The sequence below is a fragment of the Carassius gibelio genome, chromosome B17 (assembly GCF_023724105.1).
Source record: "Carassius gibelio isolate Cgi1373 ecotype wild population from Czech Republic chromosome B17, carGib1.2-hapl.c, whole genome shotgun sequence".
In the NCBI taxonomy this organism is placed as follows: domain Eukaryota; kingdom Metazoa; phylum Chordata; class Actinopteri; order Cypriniformes; family Cyprinidae; genus Carassius; species Carassius gibelio.
The window spans coordinates 28,197,934-28,222,405 of record NC_068412.1 but is presented as its reverse complement, the minus strand read 5'-3'; the positions used below and the strand labels follow the sequence as shown (position 1 = coordinate 28,222,405).

Sequence of the window (24,472 nt, the reverse complement as noted above, 5' to 3'; positions counted from 1 at the left end):
AATAGTTGTATCACAAAAATATTCATTGGTTCAACACTGATAATAATCAGAAATGTTTCTTGAGCAGTAAATCATCATATTATTCTGATTTCTGAAGATCATGTGACACTGAAGACTGGAGGAATGATGCTGAAAATACAGCGGAGCATCACAGAAATAAATTACACTTTAACACAGATTCACACAGAAAACAAATGATTTATATTAGAATAATATTTCAATATTTTTACTCTAGTTTTGATCAAATAAATGCAGGCTTAGTAAGCAGAAGAGACTGTATCATGATTATTCCAGTATAAGTATTTCAATTTCTACTTGATAAAATAAATAAATAATTAATTAATTAATTTGCAAAATTCAACAACATTTGTTCATATAATGAACGTCTTGATTTCATTTGTTTAATCTTATTTTAATGGTTGTTTTGTCTTGTTTTAAATCATCCCCAGTCAAAGTAACATGGTATTATCATCATTGCACAATGTTTACCTCACTACTTCTTCGTCTTCTTTTAGTTTAAGGTTTTACGCTGAAAGGTCTCTCTTTCTGTGATCAGACAGCGCCACCCAGCGGACAGCGAGCATGTCTATAATAAATAAAACTGTATATATGTTTCACAGTCAGTTACTATTTTTATGACTCGTTTACAGTTATTTTTACTATTGTAGATGTCCTAAATATTTATACTTAATGTCAAAATAAAGGTTAAAGCACGTGTTCCAACGTTTGACAACTTTCTGTCCGCATTTTCAGCACTAGCTATGTTTACATTTTTTTATTAATCTTTTTTTCACTTTTATTATTAATTTCTTCCACTTTTTAATTTATTTTATACATCTAATGCAATGACATCCACGCGTTAAGTGTTTAAATAAAGTTTGCGGTCACTTAAACTATAGAAAACCGAATTAATGTATGTATATGTATATATATGTATATGTGTATATATGTATATATATGCAGCATATGTCTAGTCGCATAAACGGGATTTTTTTCTAGTTTTTCTAGCTATATATTTTTTTGTATTAACTATATTAAAAGTGTATATATAAATAAATTAGAAGGAAATGAAGAAAGTAAAGATTTTTTTTTATTTCACAGTATCTTAAATGTAATAGATCAGTGGGTGATAATGAGCTGATGAGTTGAATCAGATGTGTTTAATTAGGGAGACAAAGAAAACGTGCAGTGTTGGTACGCCAGGACAGATAATTAGCTGTGGTTTCAGGTGGAGGCGCTGCGTCGTGACGTCACTGACGCAACGAGCAGCTTGACAAACTCTGACGGAGCGTCGCGCTCAAGGCGGATAAAAGTCTAAATCCGTCGGGAATAACGGCAGCAAACCGAGGCTACCTGGTTTCACTTCGTCTAACGGAGCTGGAGACGCGTTGAACCCGCATTCAAACGCTTTAAAGCGTGTCGTCGATCGGTGAGGAGTTCGGGAATGTCGGGAATAAACTTCCTGTTGAGCTTCAGCCGCCTGGAGATTATCTGAAGGTGTTTTACCTGAACACTCATCACTCTTCTGCCTCTTCTAAAGCCTCTTCTGTGTGTTTCACAGGGTTTAAAAGGCTTTAGTTGTGCTGTCAGGTTTCAGACGAAGCGGGGATAACTTCTGTGAGCTGTGGAAACCGCTGGAAACCCGCATCTGGTCCGTGAACTCTGAGTTTGTTATTAATGAATCCTGATGTACAGGTTAGCTTGAGATGCTAGCAGCTAATGTGATTTAATGCAGTGACAGAGTCTAATGAACACCTGTAGAGCCTCAGAGCTGGTGTTTCAGGTGTTAACAGTCTAATGTTGTATTGTTTTCACACACATTGTGAAGATAAGATCAAAGTCCAGATGAATTCAGTGTGAACTATATCAATATAATACACTTAACTCTACCTGGATGTTATCTCAACTTTAGCTTGATTGAGTCACAAACTCGGTTCACTTTGACGAAGATTGATTGAGTGCATCAACTATTCGCTAATATTTATAATTACACTTTTTTTCTTTGTTTTATGGCATAACCTTTATTTTTTTGTATAGTAATTTATTCCAAGATATTTTCACCATTTTCAAAGTCAACACAAACTCAAAATCATTCATAATGTTTCCTTGAATTGACTTTCCTTTTCTTCTGAAGTCAATTAGGTGACGCAGACTATTAGGTGATCTATTAACCAGAAGACAAATGTCCTACTAAACTCAAATTCATGCATTGAATACTGACTTTTTCCATCATTCAATCAATTCTGAATGTTTAAAATACTTGCTCATTGAAAATCTAGTTTCACTCTGAACTTAAATCACCTTTAAACTTTTTTACAGTCCGTATAATTACAAATATTCTCTATAAAGAGATCCTAAAAGCATGCATGATACACAAACATGATTGAGTTGGTTGTAGGTGATGTGTAAAAGACTCCACACCTGAAGGTCTGTGATTTCTCATGCATCTGTGTTGTGATTATAACATGTGTTTCCTCCTGAAGAATGTTGATCTGAAGATGAGCGTGACGTCGTGGTTCCTGGTGAGCAGCTCCGGCACGAGACACCGTTTGCCTCGAGAGATGATCTTTGTGGGTCGAGAGGACTGTGAGCTCATGCTTCAGGTCAGACATTAAACGCATGCTTGAATTGCATTAATAAATGCATATAAAAAGTTATATTGGGTAATATTATTGATTTGACTGCACTGGCACAGTCTGATGAGAAAAAAAAAAGAGCTGAATAATGCCCCTATTGTCTTCTGTAGAACTGCTTATGTTACTAATCTCATAATTAGTTCATTTTACTTCATCAGTAAGATTAATCAGTTTCAGAATTAATGCATTTAATAATAACAGTGTCATAAATGTTGTTAATTATCAAGCCAGTTCAATGCAACTGGTTTCTTGCCAATGCAATATTTCTTCTATTCATCTAGTTTAACTTGACATACTCAAATAGCAAAATGTAACTATGTAGACCTATAAAATAAACGGTAATAAAAAAAACTAGTGCTGTCAAAGATGAATCACATCATTTTTTTTTTTTTTTACCAATGTATGTGGACTGTGTATATTTATTATGTAGATATAAATACACACACATACAGTATATATGTTTAGAAAATATTTACATCTATATTTATATATTTATATTCTTATATCTTGTTGTATATAAACCTAACATATGTTTCTTAAATGTATACGTGTGTGTGTATATATACATATATATATATATATATATATATATATATATATATATATATATATATATAAAAAATATAAAAAAAATATATAATTGCAATAAATATACACATTATATACCAATAAATTATGTAAACTATAACTTTTATTTTTATTTTGCATGCAATTAATCACGATTAATCGTTTAACAGTACAAAAAAAAACAGAAATAATAAAAAAAATATATATATTTGTTTTTTTGTTTTTTTTATATATATTAATGAGAAATAACCCCACTGGTGCACAATCTCCCGTTCACTCGTGTGGCCCGTGCTGTGAAGTCAGCGAAAGGTCTATTTCTGTCTCTTAAACTCAAATCAAACAGTTGTCTCTGTCTGTTGTTCTGCTGACACTAGAATGCAGTGTTTTGACTCTGTTTATACGGTTCTGTTCTTCTGTGGTTAGTTTAGCACGGCCCTCTCACCGCAGCGCTTTGCTCGAGTCTAAACCCTCGTCCTGTCTATTCATGCACACAGAATGTGTCCAAACCTCGGCCTCTCCCTCTCCGCTCATGAATCGCATTCCTCACCCGCCGCCAAATCTGGAGGATGTCCAGCAACGTCACAGCGACTCTTACAAGATGTGCTATCATTGGCATTGAGAAATATTATGCAATGCATTGCATGCAACTTAAATGTATAATTAATAAGATGCATGTGAATAGTGACCGTAAAAGCAAAGCGCAAGCTCCCAGAGTCTCTCAGTGGCACTGACATCAGATGATGAGCACTAATGAGGCTGTAAATGAGCGTGGGTCGATCTGCTTTGATGCATGAAGACTGCTGACGCCGATAATGCTGGGTAATTGTGCTGTCCTGTGGCCACATGTAAATGTTTACTGATGGGGGTTTTCTCCATGGAATAGACTGTTTTTTTTTTTCTGTCCTCGTCCATGATGATATTATGTGGAGACACTCTTTTAACCATGGCTTTGCTCTTCAGACGGAGGATAAGAGCTGTAGACACTTTAAACTTCTCTGTCCCGCTATCTCAGCAGACGTTTTAACACTAAAGGTTGTTTTCTGGCTCTTTGTAGCCTTTGCGATGGATTTGCATGCATGTTTGTTTTATGATAAGCTGCTGTTCTTCTGTTCTTTGCACCTTCGCAGTCTCGCAGTGTGGACAAACAACACGCCGTGATCAACTACGACGCGTCTGCAGACGAGCACCTGGTCAAAGACTTGGGCAGCCTCAACGGGGTATGCATGTCTCATTAAAAGTGCTTTTGCCATTTCTGCATGCACAAATGCACACATGGATTTTATGTTAAGCTGCTTTATTGCAAATTTTGTCAAATAGTGAGATTTGAAACATTTTGCATTGCAACAATGCAATGCAACAGCAGCTTCCATGCAATCTTCTGGATGCACATATGGATTTTATATAGGGCTGATCATTTTTGTGATTTAGAAGATATAAATTAAAATGCATCTCATGTTGCATGTTTAAAGTGCTTCAGTTGCTGCATGCACAAATGCAAAAAGCCTGCTTGATTTGGTTAGAATAAATGCAGTTTATAGGCATTTAGTGATTTGTAATTTGAAAAAGGAAAGCGATAACTTTATCATAATATCCTTTCAAATGTTATTGCATGCTTTTGTGCTGCACTTTATTGGTTTTGTTTTATTAGATTATTAGAACTAGAAAGATAATGATGATATTGTTTGATCTCTGATTTAAGTCCTTAAAAACCCAAAAAGTAGTGCTTAAAGTACTAGAAATTTGCTGTTTCTGTATGAATCCTGATGCAAACGTGCAAAAAAGTGAGCTTTGAGCACTTTGCATTCAACAAAATGTATACTGCTTATGAAGTTGCTCTTGTGTTAATATATTGACTTGCCAAGCATTTAACATTGAACCTTTTCTCCATCACCAGACCTTCGTGAATGACCTTCGCATCCCTGATCAGACCTACATCACCCTGAATTTATCAGATGTCATTCGTTTTGGATATGATATCCTTCCTTAAACTCAAAACTGAATAAAACCAGCATGCACGTCTGGTGTGGTTTGACTCGGGCCTTTGCTCAATGCTGAGAGCGAGCTCCTCTGACCCTGGTGTGAAAATGAGTAACTTTGCAGAAATACTGTTTGATAAAGAGCAGAGAAGCAGCTTTCTTGTTTATGAGACAGATTTGTCCAGAAGTGCTCAGCTCGATAGAAACGATGCTGCAAGCGATTTTAAGGCAGAGAGGTTTTGTCCTGCTGTTGTTGTCTCTCTCTGATCATTATGGGATAGTTTGTGTGTTTTTCTTGACCGTTCACACACTCACACATCTACATCCTGGAGAGAAGCCAGCACAAAGTGCCCGAGGAAGCCCTCAAGGTAGATTTGAGTCTTATTTCACATCATCTGTTTTCCTTCCTATTCATAAAAAATATTCTGACTTATTTTCAATGTAATGTCTACATGCACTTTGTTATTGTAAGTAAAAATAATTATTATTCCACGCTGTATTTTTATTATATTAAAATATTATTAAACATTTAGATGAGTAACAGATTAGTAAAAGCTTTAGAGATATTTAATTATTTCTTTAACTAGTTAACTGTTTACCTAATTAAAAAAAAAAAAATTTTCTTGTATTTTTGTCAAAGTTCTATTATGATTTTTTTTTTTCGACAAAGTATTTCACCTGTAGTGTAGTAAACATAATTATAATTATAAATAAAATAGATATATTTTCTCAATTATAAATTTATAAATTGTATATTTTTACTAGCAAAAATAAGTCTAAACTATTATTATTATTATTAAGTTGTTTAAATTCTAAATTTAGACAAATTATTTTTAAATGGTCTAAATTTGTAAATTATACATTTAAACAAATTATGGTTAAGTTGTCTAAATTCGTAAATTATACATTTAGTTTTTTTTAAATATTAAATTATCTAGATTATACGTTTTAAATTAATAATAGTAATAATAATTGCCTAAATTATAAATGAACGAATTGACAATTTAATAATTATAATAAGAATAAAATGATTATTAAAAATAATTAATGTTTTCTGAATTCCAGCATGAAAAATACACCAGTCAACTTCAGCTTGGTCAAGAGACGCCGGAAACCAAGAAACACATTCAGACCGATGAGAGATGCCGAAACTCAGACGCGTTACGCGTCAAATCAGACAAAACAGAGCGGAAAATCATCACAGGTAACATGAAGATCCTGAAATATCTAATGTACAGCCTTAGCTTCATACTTCAGAAATTAAAGTTTGTTCAATGTTCAGCTTGCAGAATCTGACCAACAGTGATATCATTGATAATTTGCATATTTGACCAGTGCTGTTGTTTCGTTCAGGAAGTGCAAGTCTAGTTTGAATATTGCTGGCTTTTGAATGACTCTTCGGTCCATCAGTGTAGTGTTAAAGGCACAGTTCACCCAAAAATGAAAATCTGCTGTTAATTTATTCGTCCTCAGGCCATGTAGCTGACGTTATTCTCCACTAGGAACAAGTAAGGAAGATTTTTAGCTAAATCCCTGGTTCTTGGTGATGCATGACTTTGTGCGTCCAAAACAAAATCATATCAAGGTGCACAAAATTAATACATGTGACTCCTGATGATTTATATAGAGGTCTTATGAAGCGAAACAATCAGTCTGTGCAAGAAGCTGAACATTAATTATGATAGAATTACAGAGAAGCTGAATCTGATTCTTTTCAGTGAACCGATTCTTTGGGTTTGATTCAGTGAATTGATTCAAATAACCGATTCACCATTTCGTTTATATAATTATGCAGTGATAAATTTGAGATAATGTTTATACGCCAAAATAGACCGTAATAGACCAAAGAAACAAAAACAAAAGAAAAAATATATAAAATTTTACCATATAAAAAAATAAGGTTTCTACAATTTTTACAGATGTTACTGATTGTGTTGTATGAAATGTTGCAAAAGTACATTTTCGTTCAAGTAATATTATTATTATTATTATTATTATTAATACACTCAGGCAACAGAAACCAGTTTCTTGACTTGAAACAATATTTCATGCAGAACACGCAGAAACTACAAAAATTTTTCCTTTTAAGATATTTATTTTAAGGAAAATGAATGACCTAGTTTCTACAACTTTCACTTTGGAGAAAAAAATCTGGCTTTAAACCTGAAAGATCTGAAAAAATCGCCCAGTTTCTTGCACAGACCAATCATTTCGCTTCATAAGACCTGAAAATATCACCGGGATTAATTTTCTTAATTTTGTACGTGTTTTTGCGACTCTCAAAGCTAACTCTCATTGTTTGAATCGCCAAGCACTACAGTTTCAGCTAAAAACTAAAAGTTACCTACATCTCGACTTGGCCTGAAGATGAGTAAATTACCAGACCAGCTGAATTTTGGGGTGAACTGTCCCTTTAAGGCGATTAATGGGTTGAGTTGGCATTGCCCTGCTGCAGGTGCTGTGATGTGATTACTGTTAAACCCTGTTAAACGAGCGCCAGACTCGCCCTGCTGATCTGTGCGGACCTGTTCTCTTCACATGTGTGTCCTCCTCATACACACAAGAGCTTGAGGAAACTGCAGATTGTTCATGGGTTGCACTGTAATTTTATGTTAAATATATTTTAGCTAATATCTTTAATTTGGCTTTGTTTTTTCTGCTTTCATTTAATAATAATTCAGTAGTCTTAGTAATTTTGCTCTACCGTTGTTTTATATACAGTGCAAACCAAAAGTTTGGAAACATGACTATTTTTAATGTTTTTGAAAGAAGTTTCTTCTGCTCATCAAGCCTGCATTTATTTGATCAAAAATACAGAAAAAAATTTAATATTGTGATATATTACAATTTAAATTGTTTTTAAATGTATTATACTTTAAATGATCACTTATTTCTGTGATGCAAAGCTGAATTTTAGGATCATTATCACATGATCCTTTAGAAATCATTCTAATATGATGATTCATTATCAAAGATGGAAACAGTTCTGCTGCTTAATATTGTTTCAGAACATGTGATACTTTTTTAGGATACTTTGAATAATCAAATTATTTATTTTATTTTTAATAAAATGAATACTTTTATTCAGCAAGGATGTGTTAAATTGATAAAGTGATAGTAAAGAAAATATATATATATTTTTTTTTTTTTTATATAAATGCAGTTGTTTTTAACCCTTTATTGATCAAATATATTCGACAGCAGAACTGTTTCCAACACTCATAATAAATCAGAATATTAGAATGATTTCTAAATGATCATGTGATCGACTGATGTTACATGTGACACTGAAGCTGGAGGAATGATGCTGAGAATTCAGCTTTGCATCACAGGAATAAATTATTTCTGCAAAGTATATTCAAATGGAAAACTATAATTTTAAGTTGTAGTAATATTTCACAATATTAGTGTTTTTTCTGTATTTTTGATCAAATAAATGCAGGCTTGATGAGCAGAAGAAACTTCTTTCAAAAACATTAAAAATAGTAACTTTTGGTCTGTACTGTATGTCTATATAATTTTTATTCAAGTTTAAATTAATGACAAATGTTGCCTTTGCAACTAGTTGAATACAAATTTTAGTTTTTCATACTTGCCTGTTTCAAGCACTAAAGTAGTCACGGTTTACTCAAATTAGACGCAAGCGTTGAAATGCATGTGTTTTTAGACGGTCAACAGTGGAAGCTCTCACAGCGACTCTGAGAAAGTTTCTGTCCTGAGCTTCCTGTGGTTTCTGACCTGGTCCTGCCCAGCTGACTCATGGGATTGAATCATGTTTGAGCACATTTTTCCCCAGTGAATCTCTTGCCCCAGTTTTAATAACTCTAGTCAGAAACGCTCCTGAAGTGTTAGTGTTGGTGTCTGTGCTGCTCTGAGAGTGCGATGTGAACTTGATGTTAAACCGTGCTTCTGTGACGGAGGAGTCCGTGCTGAGGCTTGCTGTAACCAGCGTGACTGGTTATCTCTGACAGACAGATGTAGATTAGCACAGTTTGGGTGGAGTCCACTCTTTAACTACTGTAGCTTTTCCAAGGGCTTCGGGCCAGACGTGCATAATGTGCATGAACGTTTTGTCTTTGTTTTAAATTAGGCTGTTGTGCTTGCTGGTGCTGACATGAGTTGGGTTTAGTAATGCTGTCAAACGATTAATCTCCATTAATCACATCGACTAACTACGATTGTGTGCTGTGTATATTTATTATGAATGTAAAAATACAATATATTAAAAATATCATATAAAATAAGAATATAAATGTATATGCATGTAAATATTTCCAAAATATATACTATATGGGAGTGTGTATTCACAGTACACACGTATATTTTGTCACCCAAAACTTTTATTTTGGATGCAATTAATCTTTAGCACTAGTTCTTTTTCTGCATAGACAGTGAATGGAGGTTTGTTTGATTTTTATTTCTGTTTATTAGTTTTTATGATTTGTGTTTGTTTGAATTTAGTTTATTTATAGATTTGTTTTTTTTGTTTTTTGAATTTGTTTTTCTAAAATAAGCAGTCACCTTTATTTTTATTCATCAAATTATTGTTTTTGTATTTTTGTTTTAATGGTAATTTATTCTTTTTTTTTTTTTTTTTTTTTTTTTTTTTTTTTTTTGGGGGGGGGGGGGGTAAAATAAGTAAAATCACCAGTTAATTTCATTAATTTATTCATAATGTTTTATTTTTTTTGTTATGGTTATCAGATAATAATTTACTAATTTTATGATGTTTATCATGTTATATTAAATACTTTTTTTTTAATTATTTTGTATATTTTTCTATTTCAATGAATATTATTATTGTTTTTAAATTTTTACAGTTTAAAAACTTGAAGTAATGTTAAGTTTATTATGAACAGGTTTCATTTGTATTATATATTTGTATTTATCTGGTAATACATTTTTTTTTATTTTATTTTGTAGTTTATTTGTTTTCTTTTGTAAAAATAAGCATTCTCATCAGTTCATTATTTGATTCTAATTTATTTACCATTACGATTATTTTTACTATTAATCCTATGTTAGAGATAATGTCATCGGTTGTACTGTATTAATGCACAGTGTCTTCTGTGATTAGAGCTGCATTAACAGCAGAAGTCGTCTCATTACAGATCCGACTGTGTCCAGACCCACTCCTCTGTACGGTCAGCCGTCCTGGTGGGGTGAGGACGATGAAGATGAAGCTCAGAGCTGTGATCAGAGCGTCCATGAACATCACACAGGTCAGAAACCGACACGAAGATCTACACCGAGTTTCAGTCCCAACCTTGAGTTTCCAGATGCTTTCTGTGGATGGGAATGTGAGCCGAGAAGAGAAAAATTATTTTGTTTCGGTGATCCTGGGGAATTCAGTACTAAACCCCTTGGCTGGCGTGAGCTTTAAAACACGTCAGACTAGCGAGTTCAGCCTCGTGATGGATTAGCGGCCGTCTTAGTCCAGTGAGAAGGTCATTGTTTTCCCTCCAGTCTTAAGTAGATCTCAGAGTTTTCTTCAGATTAACAGGTGACCATAGAAACTTCAGACGACTTGAAGTCTTAGTTTACTGCTTTGTTTCGTTGTTAAACACGAACCGTCACCATCCGACTGAAAGAGATTCATAGGCTTTTATTTCTGTTACGTCGTGCTGAATAGCGCCACCTATAGTGAGTCTTTAAGCACCAGTGAAACCTGGATAGGGCCTGAAATACTTGACCTTACCAAGGTTTTCTCACAGTAGGAGTGCGGTAAGTAATCTTAAGTAATACGTTAATTAGCTCCTCTTAATAGAGTTAATTAGAAGTGACGGTGCTTTCAGAAATACTGAGTCTGTGAAGCTTGGAAAAATCTTTTCTTTCAAACCAGTGATGTAAAATAAGTAGTTTGTCTCCAGCTATTTTATTTATAAAATTTTCTTTAAAATGGTACATTTATTATAAATTTTTATTAAACTTATATTAAATAGATTTTTAATATATAGATTTGTATAGTTTATTTTAATTGTATTTTTATTATCTTGTATTGATTTCAGTAGTTTAAAAATAATCTCTGAACACAAAACAAAATTTATAGTTTCATATTAAATTTATATTTGATTGAATTTTAATAGATTACACTTTCAAGAAAATATTTGCAATCGGGTTTAAACAAGGTAGCGTTGTGTTATTGTTAACTAAAACTTAAAACATCATTTTTATTTAAAATAAATGTTAACTGCAGTAAAAATATTAATATAACCTATTTTATGTGAGCTAGTTGCCAAGGCAATATACATTATTTTTGTTTAGTTTTAAGTTGATGTACTAAAATGACTAAAACTAGAGTTGGAAAAAATAAAAATAAATTATATACCGTATAGAGCGAGGGAGAGAGAGAGAAAATAACATAAGAAAATAACAAAGCAACAATTTTAAAACATTTAAATAAAAATGAAAAAAAAAGTATAATAAATCATAGTTATTTGTAACATATGTGAAAATCATTTATGAAAATATATAATGTATACGTAAAATGCATTTTAATATTCACATATTTCTTACATATGAAACATTGTCATGTTAATGAAATATACTTTTTAAACGTATACAAATAATCAATTGAATATTAGTACATGTAATGTAGGTAAATGTATGATCTCATGAATATTTTAACCACCATGCATTAAAAATTTGGCATTTTTAATGCATTAAAATAATTTTATAATTCATAATATATAATGGCTTCCAAAATATTTCAATAACACTGGTAAAAAGGTGACTATCAATATTTGGGCTGAGTTTTCATTGCATTTACAACATGAAACGCATGCAATGCATTTTGTGAAGAAATTGATTGATTGCGAGTGTTTAGATGCACAGTTTGTCCCATTACTGTTCGTTTATCTACTGCTGATGTCTTCTCACAGAAAACCACACGGATTGTACCAAACGTGAGCTCAGCGTTTCTCCAGAAGAACTTCAGGATGGCCAGGACAAACACGGTTACTCTTACCGCAAGGAACCAAGTTACTTTGAGATCCCCGCAAAGGAGATCCACTCAAAGCCCAAAACTGCTTCCCAGGAAGTCCAAGAGATTCCCACAAAAGACACGGAGCACAAACCCTCCGCCAAGCCCTCGGTGGTTCAGGGCCATGCCTCCTTCACCATCGAGTTTGACAACCAAAGCCCTGGAAGGATGAAGATCATGGACCACGTCTCCAAGCTCTGCATCCGTCAGAACAGGAAGCCCAGCAAGGAGTCGATTGCCAGGCTCCCGGAAGTGATGTCGGTGGAGAACAAAGTGGCTGATTGGTTGGTTCAGAGTGATGCTACGATGATAAAGAGTCTAGAACAGCGCTCTGGATCAGACGAGCTCTGGAACAAGACCTTAAAAGGTAAAAGACAACCGAGAACCATGGAAAGGCTATCTGAAAAAATAAATAATGCATCTTTTTCTCTGACTATTAATTAAATACTATTTTCACTTGCACCCTAATGATGCACTGTGATGTTTTATGTAGTATAGGTTTACACCACTAAAGTCAGATAAACGTTTAATTAATTAAATTAAACAGTTATATGAACTGATTTCTTTAACTTGTTTTATTTATTTGATGTAGGGTTCGTTTAAAAATTTAAATTTAGTTTTACATTGAGTTATTTGTGACGGCCCATCACTTTATCAAAACCACCACAAATAGATTTTCCAAAAGGGTTATACTTTGTTGAATAAAATGAGTACTTAACATTTCAGAATTCAAATTTGCAGTCTGTGGGAAACACTATCAGTGTCTGTCAATAAACAAAAACAAAAAAACATGTTTCAGGACTTTTGAGAATTCCAAATATCGGCATCGGCACCGATATTTTAATGTAAAGTTTTAATAATTTTGTTGTGGAAATAGAAAACTAAGTGGTGGGATACATTTTTATTTTAGTTTTAATATACTTTTTTTAATTTATGAATTTGTCATTTTTCTGTTTTCATTTAAAAATGTGAAGTTTTAGTAAATGTTTTTTATTAATGAAAATGACAAAAAAAATCTAATTCATTACTTTTATTTTCTATTAACATTTTAAGTGATTTTGTGTGTTTTGTCTTCAAATATATTTGTATAATTAAAAAATTTATATATAAATAGTTTTAAATTTTAATTAAAATAATTTTATTCAGTTTTATTTATTTTATGCTTCAGATTGAACTAAATGAAAAACGATGCCTTGGCAACAATAGCTGAAATAAATTAAAATGTTTTAATTAACAATAGGAAAACCTGGTGGGAAGTTTAACTAATATAATAATTTATACTCTGTGACCTTGTGTTTCTAGACTAAATAGTGTTTTCAAATATATCCGGAGATTAAATATTGATCTCTAACTTATAGATGCACACCATCATGAAGACCCTGATTTTGATGAACTGGATGAAACGGAAATGATTCAGTCACACAAGATCGATCAAGAACTGGAGGAAGAAGATTACCCAACTAACTACACTTCGAAAAATAGCCAAGGCAAACCGGGTCCCCAGCAAGCTTTTGTGATTGAGTTTTTTGAGGATCTAGAACGAAAAAAGCGCTCTGAGTTGTTCACTAATAACACGTCTTCTCCCGACTTCCAGTCTGCTCTAAAAAGCAGATTAGACAAACGGAAAAGTGGAGAAAGGTCAACATCGTCCACACACAATCCACCCACGCAGCAGTTCACGATTCCCCTCAAAGGTTCAGATGGTCTTCAGCGGGCTGGATCCCTCAGACGAGAGAAGACTGAAGTCCGTATGAGCACCTCTGGCTTCAGCTCCCGCTCTTCGTCTAAAACTTTCGGCAGTGTCGGCCATAGATCCAAACTGTCCCAGGACTTTGCTGCGGAGTTGCTCAGGGTCTCGAAACCCAGTCCTGGTACCACATGGGACGATAACTCGACTTGGGTGAAGACCTCGTCATCTAATGCTGGATCCTCGGTGACACAGAGTTTTCCTGCTACGTCTGATACAGTGAATCAGTCAATTAAATCTCCCTTCGCACTCAAGGAAGACAACAGTACAGAGGCCAAACCTTTGGTTCCCAAGCAGCAGGAAGAGGATGACAGTTTAAGTGATGCTGGTACTTACACCGTTGAAGCCGAAAGTCCAGACAAAGAGGTTGTGGAGGCACGGAGCTTGATCGATCAGGTACTTGACATCAGGCTCAAACAGCAAGAGACCAAAAACGCATTGTGTTATTAGAAAGCATCGTTTCAGTTCTGTTATTCAGATTTTTTTCAGTCGCTTCCCTAGTATTTTATCACAATTCAAGTTGTCTTTGAATAGTGGTCGACCGATATATCGGCCGATATTTGGCATTTTTTACATGTATATTTGCATTGGCCATTCATTTTTGTTCAATTGGCTGATGTACACTGTAAACCCTAATGCTAATCTTTTTTTAATCACATTTCAAGTTTGTTTTGAATAGAGATCAACCGATATATCGGCCGATATTTGGCTTTTTTTTAATTTATTTCTTTAAATATGGGCATCTTCCTTTTTTTACATTTGGCTGGTATGTTGGAAGCAGAATTTATATTTTGATGGGGTATGGGACTTTTATTTAGACTTATTGACATATAATTATATAAAATACATATAGAATTAATTTCAACAATTGTTGTGCATGTGTTTTTGCTATCTTAAATTAAGTGTTGTGATATCCCCATCGACCACTTGCTAAATATCATCTGTGTTTCAAAAAATTAATGTCAGTCAACCACTACTTGTGAATAAATTAACCAGTCAAGATTTGAGGAGTTCCAGTCAGTTGGGAACAGACATATTCATGCATGCTTTATCATTAACAGGTGTTTGGTGTTTGTGACAACAGCCAAACCTCAGCAGCAGCAACATTTAAGCCTATAGTTGGTGACACTGAGGGTCACAATAGTCTTCTCAGTGAGAATAGCTCAAGCCCAAAATTGGGTCAATACTCAACAGACCTTAGTGACACAGCCAAGGGTCCTGTACAGGTAAACTCACTCGGAATCATTGGCATCAGTAGATCTATCTGTCAATCACCACAATCTACATGTTTTTCAGTGTGCTTTGGATCTTTCTTGGGGATCTTCTCAAAGCTGATCTGAGGCTTGATGTCTTTTGGCTCTTTCCTGCTTTTGGATGATTATGGATGGATGATTTGAATCATTAAAAAAAATCTGACCCCCTTTCATGGTTGAGATATTTTCATTTGGTATATGAAGAGATTTTTCTTTAAACTTGCAGTTTGAGTACATATGTAATCAGTATTTAATAATATATTTAATAAGGTTTCTAGAACATTCAGACAATAAATCATGTCAAGGACCTATAAAAAAAATTACAGTGAATTCTAATACTTTTAATAAATATTTTAACATTAATTCAGATATTAACATAAGTTTTTGTTTATTTTTAATGTTTCTGGTTAGATCTAGAAGGATTTAAGTGAAATTTTACTTAAGATTTTATATAGTATTGGTTTTATAAACCATGTTTTACATAAAATAAGTTAAGAACATAAAATACGTTTTTTTTTAACCTGTTAACGGTCACTCACGTGCATGATACAAACCTAAATTTTTATAATTCATGACTGAAAACATTTTTTAACATGATTTTTATGTACCATTTACATGGTAATGCATTGTCTGATTTTAAAATGGGTTTTGAAGGATGAATTTTGAGATTTTATGTTTTCAAGTGATATATAACTTCTGTTGATTTCTAAAATGTGATAGAGAAAAAGGCAACGAGGAAGTTCCTTTTGTAATGTAGATAGATGAATTTATGAAAAGATATAATGTTTACATAATGTTTAACAAAAGATATTGGTAAAATATATATTTGGGAGTCTTAGACCTTTCCAACGATATATAGTTTGTCAAGATTAGATTTGATTGTAATATAGTATAGTCAACGTAGGCGTCCCGTATATGGGACGGGGTGACATTTAACAGGTTAATATAAATTCTTTTGAATAAAACCTCAAATAAATGAGTAATAATAATAAATTATTAGATGGTGTATCTACAAGGAGTTTAATCAATATTTTCACAAATATTTGCAATATTTGTTCCTAGCTGTTCTGTGCACTAGAAAAAATATTCAAGGCAAATCTGATTTAAAAGATAAACTTACTTTACAGATAAAGTGAAAACATCTCAACTTCAAAAAACATGACCACTTTAAAGAGCTATGATGTAAGAGTTTGCATTTAATTAGTTTCCGCTTTTCTGCAGATACAGTCGATGACGACATTAACGCCCAAAGGCACTAGGTGGGTTTCTCGCTGGGCCAGTTTGGCTGACACCTATTCAGACTCTGGTCCTGCTTCAGGACTCTTTGATAGCCCAACACAGGTTGATCTTTCATCCAGAGGTATAGAAACTTTGCTTGGTTCAGTAGATTTCTTGGTGTTTGTCTTTGCTAGCAAATTTCATTTATCCTATTTATGTTTTTTAAGCTGGTGAAAGGATCAACCACCAGGTTACTCTTAACCGAAGTGCTGACTACTCAGAAACCGGCCAGAGCGGCAGATCAAGACGAGTTCTGCCTCAGGTTCCTTCGAAGGAGAAGATCGAGACACCACCGCCAACAATACACATCCAAACAGATTCTCACCTGTCCGGTGTGGAGAAGAATTCGCAAGTTCAGAAGCAAAAGTGGGATCCGCAGAAACTGGGTGTCCAAGATGATCTGGATCCGGACAGCTTGAGCGATGCCAGCAAATCCGATGATGGCTCTGTAGTTGAGCAATGCAGGAAGACTCCTGATTCGACCCAGAAGATGTGGAACCGGTCTATAAAGACCAGTCAAGAAGAGGCAAAAGATTTAACCTCTAAGTTCTCCACAGCCACACTAACACGACAGCATGGCAAACTTAGCAATAGCGACTGTTCACCACCCAACATTGATCAACCAGATGTCTCTGTTGGTGGAGACAATTTAATGTCCATTGTTAGACAAGAAAGTTATACCAAAGAAAGGACCAGCGATGACATCCACTTGTCCAGATTGCCTCAGATATCTATGCAACCCTCTACCAAAGATTCTTTTAGAGGTATAAGCAATCAAGACACTCAATCTTACCTCAAAGACACTGAGGATGTTCTAGCATCTCTGGAAGCAAAGCTTCTGGAGAAACACCAGCAGCAAGACGACAACGGTCGCTCCCACCTGGAGGACTCCTTCTCGGGAGAATCTGACACTTCCAGTACAATCAGCGGGAAAAACGCTTTAGTTTCCGTGCCAAAGAAGCCAGTGGTCCTCAGAGGACTCTTTAGAGAGTCAAGAGAACCTAAGACTTCTGGTGATCCATCTTGCCAATCCGGGATAAAGGACCATAATGGCAAGGCAGATCCAAGCAAGCATTTTCAACTCCGTCGTAACCTCAGTTCTCAAGACTTTGGGGCTGATGTTCAAAGTCCCACCGCACGGCACTGGCCGGACGCCGTCTCCGACCAAGAATCAAGTTCCCTACCTTACAAAAAGTACACCGTTCCTCTTAAAAAGGAAGGTACGAGCAAATCCAAAGAGCACAATGCTCTAGCTCGCTCCAGTAGCCTCTCCGCTCCGAAACCGACGAGGGCTTCGATGCTTCGCCGAGCCCGTTTGGGTGAAGCCTCTGACAACGAAGGCACCGAAACCGATCGGACGTCTCAAAACTCCGACATCAACCCCTCGGCAAACAGTCGAGGTGCTCAGGAGAGCAAGAAGCTTTCACGATTGGACATTTTGGCTCTACCCAGGAAAAGGACGAGCTCCTTCAACACTCCCAGTGACACAGAGTCTTCCACGAGCCGGACAGGATTTTCAAACCGTAGCACCGAATCAAGCAGCTCCGTGCGGAAAGCTTCCATCCCGGATCCCAAGGCTCTTCTCCGGAAGGTTTCAAACGCTGTGAACAGACAGCCGATCATCCGCGGACGCTCAAGCAGTGCCAAATACACCAGTAGCACTGCCAGTGAGTATCATGGATTCAGATTTTGCTTGTAAGATTTGCAGGAGGTTGGTCAAACATTCCAAGCCATTATTTTGGCTTTGCCAAAAAAGTGTGTTTCTGATATAAAATACAGTTCTTTCACTGTCTCTTAATGGTTCTTCCTGCAGTCGTTGGCTTTATTTGTACGCATTTGTTTCTCGCAACTGGGCCAATGACTTCAACTAACAAAACCTTGTAATTGGTCTCCAATTTTACTAATTTTTTAAGTTGCAGATAATCAGATTACCATAATAAAAACTTAACAGGTATATTGTGAAAATTAAAGTAATTTATTGTAATTTTTCCCTAACGGGAATTAGGGCTGGGCGATATGGCAAAAAAAAAAAAAAAGCTACTTGCGTCTCAAAACCTTTTATTTTTCCATTCCCTGCCACATTTTAAGGTTTTTTTTTTTAAAGCAAAAACGCATTTATATGAATGGTCGCTGAGGACTAGCTATATGTTCTATGTCAAGAAAGCGCATCACACATGATCAGTTAAATCAGATGTTCATTTTCATCATTTTCATATTGTCAATGGGTCTCATTCATGAAACACGAGCAGAACGAATTTTTGTGTAAATCGCGTGTAAAGTGGTTTTGGCGTAAATTTTCGGATTCATTAAAATGTTCGTATTTTCCAAATGTTAGTTGGTACGAAAGAAATCTACACCTGCTCCCAGCCACGCGTAAATAGTGCGTTTAACTTCTGAATGTTTTGCTCATTAATACGGCTGCATTTTAATTAACCTTAATTGGGTACATATTTACACAGCATTTTGAAAAAAGATATATATATATTAATTACATACGGTTTTTCTTTTAACTTTTATTATGAGAGCCAGTAATAGGATCTGTAATATGCTGCCAAACTTCCTTTTTTAGGACCTGATACGCCACTAGTACGCTTGAAAATAAAATGTGGCATTTTGAATGAACTTCTGATAATAAAACTTCAATTTCTGCAGATGAGAAATGTTTCTTTTTCAGTCGCTTTTGAGAAGACATGTTGAAATCCTTCGTTTGGTGTCATAATATGATGCTCACATATAGTTGTCAGTCGGATTTAATAGGCGGGATTTATGGTAATTGAGAGTGAGCGTGCACGCGTGTCCCATTTACGACTGATTGGAATTCATTAACACACACATTTCACTATCACATCTGACGTTTACGAAGTTTTTGTGAATCAGGAGAAGAGTTTTCGGGAAGTTCTCTTTACGCGCAAATCACTCCGATATTTACTCGTATATTTACGAATGTTTCATGAATGAGACCCATTGTGACTAATTGTAACGTTTGCTAATATTTGTATTCAAACACTGATTTTCCAAGTAAAAAAAAAACTAAATTGTGGCAAAACATTACATTCTAATGAATCAAAATTGGAAAATTCATCCAGCCCTAATGATATTAACAATCTTAAAGGGATATTCCACCCTTAAATACAATTTTGTCATTAATAACTTACCCCCATGTCGTTCCAAACCTGTAAAAGCTTCGTTCGTCTTCATAACACAAGATATTTTAGATGAAATCCAGCTTTCCATCCAAAATATCTTAAAATTGTGTTCTGAAGATGAACAGAGCTTTTACGAGTTTAGAACAACATTGGGGTAAGTGATTGACAATTTGGGGTGGACTTTCCCTTTAATGAGCTCTTTTGAACCCCATTGGCGAATGGGAAGTGGTTTTTGGTTTTTCGGGTTTCTTCTTACATATTTCCATCTCTTTCTCCTCTTGCTTGTTTTATTTTGGTTTCTCTCCCTTCCTCTGATGACTTGGTGTACCAAACGCTCCTCCAAGGCTCCAGGAGGCGTCAGAAGGGTTCAGACTACGCCTCCACCTCGGAGGACGAGTACGAGTCTAACCATAGCATCCCTAAACACAAACGCTCCCATCATTCAGGATCCCAGCAGAACCCCAGAATCCCTCCGGCCGGTCCGGTGCGAGCCATGCCTCGCTCGAGAGACTCCGAGGGGGAAGGGCACGAGAGCGACGCCTTCCAGAACTGGACGTCTCATAGCGCTGAGATCGCCAGGTGGGGAAACCCCGAACTAGGGCTCCAACAAATTATTTTAATAATCTATTCATTTATTGATTATTACGACAGTTAATCGACTAATCGTTGATTTATTTTGCCGATTCTTCATTAGGTTCTGATCAATTATTCAGCTTTTGTGGTTAGTTAAGATACTGAGGTATACATATTCGTACTACTTCAGCTTTAGTCAAATTATTATATTACTCTTACAATTACAATTTTGTTTTTGTTTTTTAACAATAAAAATTTTTTTGGCACAAAAAGACCATTTAATTACCTGTATGAAAAAGAACAGATTTATGCATAGTTTTCCATTGTCATATGGATATTGAACAAAATTAAGTTAAGTAATAAGACATTTTATTTTCAGTTGAACTATAATTTTTTTTTTATTCAATAGCATTATCTCTTAAAATACCTTATAGTGTAAAGATACTCAAAAAGTTGAGGTAGTCCAAGTTGTAATCTGTGCAAACCAAGCTATCCCTACATCCCTATGTTTTAGGTTTTTTTTTACATTCACTAATAAAACACACATTGGCGAGCTGCTTAATAGTACTTGCTTTAAAGCAAGTTGTAAAATTGCTAAAATCTAATTGAAAGTGACTAATAGTTGTTTTATTAATAATACTATAAAGCTGTATGTAGCGATCTACTGTGTAAAGTGCTATGTATATAGAAGTGATGTGACTGAGAATTGCAAAGTTGGTGAAAAAGTCCACAACGGTATTATCAGATGCTTTCTTAACTGCTGCTTTCTCATCTCTGTTATTTTGGTTGACAAAGTGGCACACTGATCAAACGTCAACAATTTTGTTTTGTTTTTGTCGATTGTCAATCATGGCTAATCATTCCATCCTGATAAAAGAATGACATGTAATATCAGCAGTCCATTTTATGTAAATAATCGTTTGAGAATGTTACTTTTAACCGCATATCGATCTTAAACTCAGAGTCTCTCTTCCAGAGCTGTAGCACTAGACTGGGCTTCAAGGGTTTATTTATAAAAAAATTTGTTAGGGTCAAGTCATGTTTTTCTCTCTAATATAGACATGCATTAACTGTATCCGGTTTATATGGTGTCATTGATTACAATGGGAATCATCATAGATGTAGACCTAAATATGTTCCTCATGCAGAAACGGGAAGCTTCCAGTATTCTATTTCTTAGTAAATCAGACACATTGTTTGCGAAACTAACTTCTTCAGTCTTTACTCCATTCCAAAAATTGTTACTTGTAATGCATTGCTTCCCAAAATTAGACTTTAATTTTAATTAAAAAAATGCATATTCTTCACTAGATTGAGTCAAGACTTGGCCAAAGATTTGGCTATTCTGGCCCAAGAGATTCATGATGTTGCTGGAGACACAGAAGCTCAGAGTTCTCCAACAGACAAGACCGAACCAGCCACATCTACCCATGAAGAGGTACCGTTCAGAATGTTTCCATGTTCATTTAGTTTATCAAAATTACAGTAAAATACAGATATAATATTGTGATTTAAATCAGCTGTTTTCTCTGTGAATATCTCTTAAGCTGTAATTTATTTCTGTGATGCTCCGCTGTATTTTCAACATCATTCCTCCAGTCTTCAGTGTCACATGATCTTCAGAAATCATGAAAATATGATGATTTACTCAAGAAACATTTCTGATTATTATCAGTGTTGGAAACCATTGTGCTGGTAAATATTGTCTCTTGTTCTTTCCATTGCAGCACCAGATTCCCGAAGCCGGTCTGAATTTCCCGAAGGAATCCCCTGCGGCGGCGGCGGCTGACGACTCGGAGCAGATCGTTAGTAATCGAGAGAGCATGAGAGCAGACGAGGTAGCAGCGCTTCTCTTCTCTTCAGGTTAACTGCGTGTTCAAGCTGTAAATCTCCTTCTTCTTCTTCTGTCAGGTCACTCTGAACAATGTGATGCTGAATCCAGTGTCTCAACTGTCTCTGGCCATCCGTGAAAACACAGAGCAGCTGACGGAGAAGATCAAGTGAGACTCGTCTGTTTGAGAAGCTTGAGAGGGTGCAATATATTCAAAATAAAGATGACTTGTGTCGTGTGGTGTACAGGTTTCATTCTCGCATATATTCTTTCAGGGCTATGTTTCATAATAAAATGGACGTTTTGGGAGAAATTGAGGCGAAGATCAATGAGGCTGATGATTCTCCACCAATGAAAACCTCAAACAAGGTGTGTCTCTTGAATAAAATGTTACTAAGTGCTCTGAATCTTTATTTTATTTTTATTTTTTAAATAAAATCTGAACTTCATTGAACCAATTTTAATGTTAAATTAAGAAATTTATTAAGTAATCTTTTTTTTTTTTCAGTGAGTATATTAGAGCATCAGGCAATGATGTTCATAACGATGTTATTTAAGTATCATTAATATTTATTTTGAATTAATATTTTGAATTATAAATTTTTTTACTTTGTTCTCGTTTTAGTTAATTATATATATATATATATTTTTTTTTTTTTAATTTAGTTTATTTTTGACTGTTTATAATTTTATATTTTCTGTTTCTCTTTTACAAATTTTGTGTTTTTGACAATTTCTTGTTTTTTTTATATTTATAAAAAAAAAACTATTAGAATTCAGCCAAAAAATTTCTCGCCATGAAATACTAAATATTTTTTTTATAAATATAGATTTTATTTATTTCAGTTAGTTATTTTAGTACTTAAAGTCAGTCTTGTTTTAGTATCTATATACTATTATAGGTTTTAATAATATTTTGAATCCGTTTTAATTTTTCTGTTTTTGTTTTAGTAATTTAGTAAAAAGTTGTAGAAATTTTATTTTGTAATTTTTTTTTTTTTTTGAAGTTTTTGTCTTCATTTATGCCTATAGTTTTTTTTTTTTTTTTTTTCTCGTTTTATTACTTTCAGTTATTGGAGTACAAGAAGTTAAACTAAATTAAAATGAGACGTTAACTTGGCATCAAGCAGGGTTTTAAAAAAATTATAATAATTTAATTTTAGTTTCAGTTTTAGTTGCCTTTAATTACCTTGCTTAAAGCTGAATTAAACAAAAATGAGAAAAAATACAAATGTTAAGCTTGTTTTTAATTTAATTTGAATTCTCTTGTCATTTAATTTCAAGTAACTTAATCTTTTTGTAATTTTTTTTTTCTCTTTTTTTAGTTTTTGCTTTCTGAAATTAAATGTCTCTATACAGTTTTTATTAATTTAATTTCAGTTTTATTTGTTCTAGTTCTTTTAGTACATGAGGTTAAATCTAAATGAGAAATGTTAACTTGGCAACTAGCTGGGATTTTTTTTTTTTTATTAACTTTTTTTTCAGTTACCAATAACTACCTTAATTAAAGATAAATTAAACAAAAATGAGAAATAATTTTTTTTATTACATTAATTCAGTTAACCTTTAATTTCAATAAACTTTTTTTTCTCTTTTTTTTTTTTTAAGGATTTAGGTTATAATAACCCTGGTTCATATCTAATGTGTTTACTACTGAATGGTTTTAAATCAAACGCTGTGGTCTTCTGTGTCTTTGCTCGTCTTGTAGGAGATTGCATCAATTCTGAAAGAGCTGTGGAGAGTCCAGAAGCAGCTGGAAGGTCAGTAGATCAAACCTCGCTCTTCTCTCGATCTGATATTAAAGCTGAGACGAGCTGCTGACGAACGCCTCTCTCGTGTCTCTCTCAGTCATCAACGCCGTCATGGATCCTCGAGGAAACCCGGATCTCATCCGCAGGGTTTCTTCCGCCGCCCTTCGCAGTTCCAGATCGATGCATCGAGGCGGTGGATCCACACCGACCAGCCGGAGAACGTTCAGGAGCACAGACCGAGAGAGTCCACTCATCTGACCTTCTCTCTTCAATATCGATCAGCATTTGCACATTTCTATTCCTCCAGACACACCTGGATGGTGGTTTCAGTAGCTCCAGGCTTGGAGAAACTCCAGAGTTTGGCATTAAATGTAAATACACCGTTATTGATTTTTGTTATTTGTGACGGTTGTTGTATGGCCGAATAATTCACATGATTATTTAAATCACTTTAAGTCTCTGTTGGACAGGGTATTTGTACATTTAAAGATCATTAAAGAATTTAAATGTGTGTTTTGTTTTGTCTTCATTGTTTTATTGCAAACAAGTCCATGTTGAGATGCACATTTAGCTTATATTTTGATTATTTTCATTTTTTCAGTCGAACTCGTGATGTGAATCGGGGTTATTATAGTTAACTAAAACGATATCCAAAACCATAAAAAACTACTTTTTTTACTTTATATTAAATGAGCATTTAAATGGAAAACAATCCAACACACACAATATAAA

General features: G+C 34.4%; 1 protein-coding gene across 3 annotated transcripts; it reads left to right on the top strand.

Moving 5' to 3' along the window:
• Positions 1-1,199: 1,199 nt before the first annotated feature.
• Positions 1,200-24,251, top strand: cep170ba (centrosomal protein 170Ba). 3 transcript variants are annotated; one of them, XM_052580650.1, is made up of 20 exons: positions 1,200-1,429; positions 1,562-1,651; positions 2,484-2,603; positions 4,331-4,420; positions 5,098-5,177; positions 5,490-5,547; positions 6,245-6,383; positions 10,291-10,401; positions 12,061-12,528; positions 13,520-14,304; positions 14,970-15,134; positions 16,383-16,521; positions 16,607-18,106; positions 20,032-20,164; positions 21,470-21,596; positions 21,886-21,996; positions 22,070-22,158; positions 22,265-22,358; positions 23,698-23,749; positions 23,838-24,251. In XM_052580650.1, the coding sequence occupies exons 3-20, from the start codon at positions 2,499-2,501 to the stop codon at positions 23,996-23,998; spliced, it is 4,407 nt and encodes a 1,468-aa protein (XP_052436610.1). In that variant the 5' UTR covers positions 1,200-1,429; positions 1,562-1,651; positions 2,484-2,498; the 3' UTR covers positions 23,999-24,251. The 3 variants fall into 3 exon arrangements, with proteins under 3 accessions (XP_052436610.1, XP_052436609.1, XP_052436611.1); XM_052580649.1 differs by having other exon boundaries at positions 19,930-20,164; XM_052580651.1 differs by lacking the exon at positions 14,970-15,134 and having other exon boundaries at positions 19,930-20,164.
• The last annotated feature ends 221 nt before the right edge of the window (positions 24,252-24,472 follow it).

Coding starts and splice junctions, on each gene's coding strand:
- cep170ba (XM_052580649.1), top strand. CDS start 2,499: ATGAGCGTGACGTCGTGGTTCCTGGTGAGCAGCTCCGGCACGAGACAC. Junction 2,604..4,330: donor ACTGTGAGCTCATGCTTCAG/GTCAGACATTAA, acceptor GCACCTTCGCAG/TCTCGCAGTGTGGACAAACA. Junction 6,384..10,290: donor AGAGCGGAAAATCATCACAG/GTAACATGAAGA, acceptor GTCTCATTACAG/ATCCGACTGTGTCCAGACCC.